We start from the raw sequence: 969 nt of genomic DNA on the forward strand, positions 1-969 counted from the left end.
AGTTTAAAGTCAGCTCCTAGTCAAATTAAAATGATAAGAACAAAAAGTTGTTAGTTACCCTTTTTTGTATCTGCTATTCCAAGGAGATCAACTAGATCTACATGATTCTTCAGTTTAGGCTCCACCCTTTTCTCTCCCCAGGTTCTAATTACGGCATTATTGGCCTGAAACACAACTGGCAATTATAATCATAATCATATTATAGAGAAAAGCTGATGATTTCAGGAACAGAGAAGCAAATGAAAGTGACCTCATCATCGCTAACGGGAACCGAATCGTGGACAAGGTTTCCAATGCTTTCCAATTTAGAATTTAAGAGTTTGAAAGTGTCACGAACTTCAAGCTCTTTGTCAGCAATGAGTTTCTTAGTCTCCTCCGATTGAGTAATAATGTTGGTTGCATCTTCACCAGCCTAAATTAATTAGAGTAAGTAATTGAATTAAGAGAGAGAGAGAGAGAGAGAGAGAGAGAGAGAGTTACACGCTTGAGCTTGGAGATTTCTTTGTTGATCTTGTTGAAGTCTTTGCGGAGAGTTTCGAGCTCGAATTGACGCTTGCGCCACTCCTTGTCGAGGTTGATGACGTCATCGACGAGTTCGACGCTGGCGAAACGACGCCGTTGAGATTCGCGGATGAGTTCGGGGTTGTGGCCCTTCTCCTCCCTGAAGAGGTTAATGTCTAACATCTTCTACAACTTCAATCTCACTCGCACTCAGATCTGCGCCTCCCGCTGTTGCTTGCTTTGAACAAGGGAACCAAAACTTCTAAAAGCGCCAACAGGGTTTGGTTTCCTTGGGTTTAACAGGGATTGAGACTAATGAGTTATTTTGATATTCCGAAAAATATTTTTAATGAAAATATTTTTTTTAAAAAAATATATTTGTATTTGATAAACTTTTTTAAGTAAAAATAAAAGTATTATAAAAATAAAAAAAGGAAAAACTTTTTTTTATTTTTCTTATTTTTTTAA

The 969-nt window shown here is 37.3% G+C and overlaps 2 protein-coding genes across 3 annotated transcripts in view; both read right to left on the reverse strand.

The window, feature by feature from the left end:
- Positions 1 to 821, reverse strand: part of LOC107604844 (serine--tRNA ligase) — a 4,387-nt gene extending 3,566 nt beyond the window's left edge. For both annotated transcript variants that reach the window (XM_021104867.1, XM_016306547.2), the window contains exons 1-3: positions 481 to 821; positions 251 to 412; positions 59 to 164 (exon numbers count right to left, since the gene is read on the reverse strand). In XM_021104867.1, coding sequence (XP_020960526.1) covers positions 59 to 164; positions 251 to 412; positions 481 to 684 — 472 coding nt within the window. In that variant the 5' untranslated portion in view covers positions 685 to 821. The remainder of the gene's footprint in view (positions 1 to 58; positions 165 to 250; positions 413 to 480) is intronic.
- Positions 1 to 969, reverse strand: part of LOC107604842 (long chain base biosynthesis protein 2a) — a 29,905-nt gene that overhangs the window by 12,085 nt on the left and 16,851 nt on the right. The window lies entirely within an intron of this gene.

This window comes from Arachis ipaensis, chromosome B06, assembly GCF_000816755.2.
Source record: "Arachis ipaensis cultivar K30076 chromosome B06, Araip1.1, whole genome shotgun sequence".
In the NCBI taxonomy this organism is placed as follows: Eukaryota; Viridiplantae; Streptophyta; class Magnoliopsida; order Fabales; family Fabaceae; genus Arachis; species Arachis ipaensis.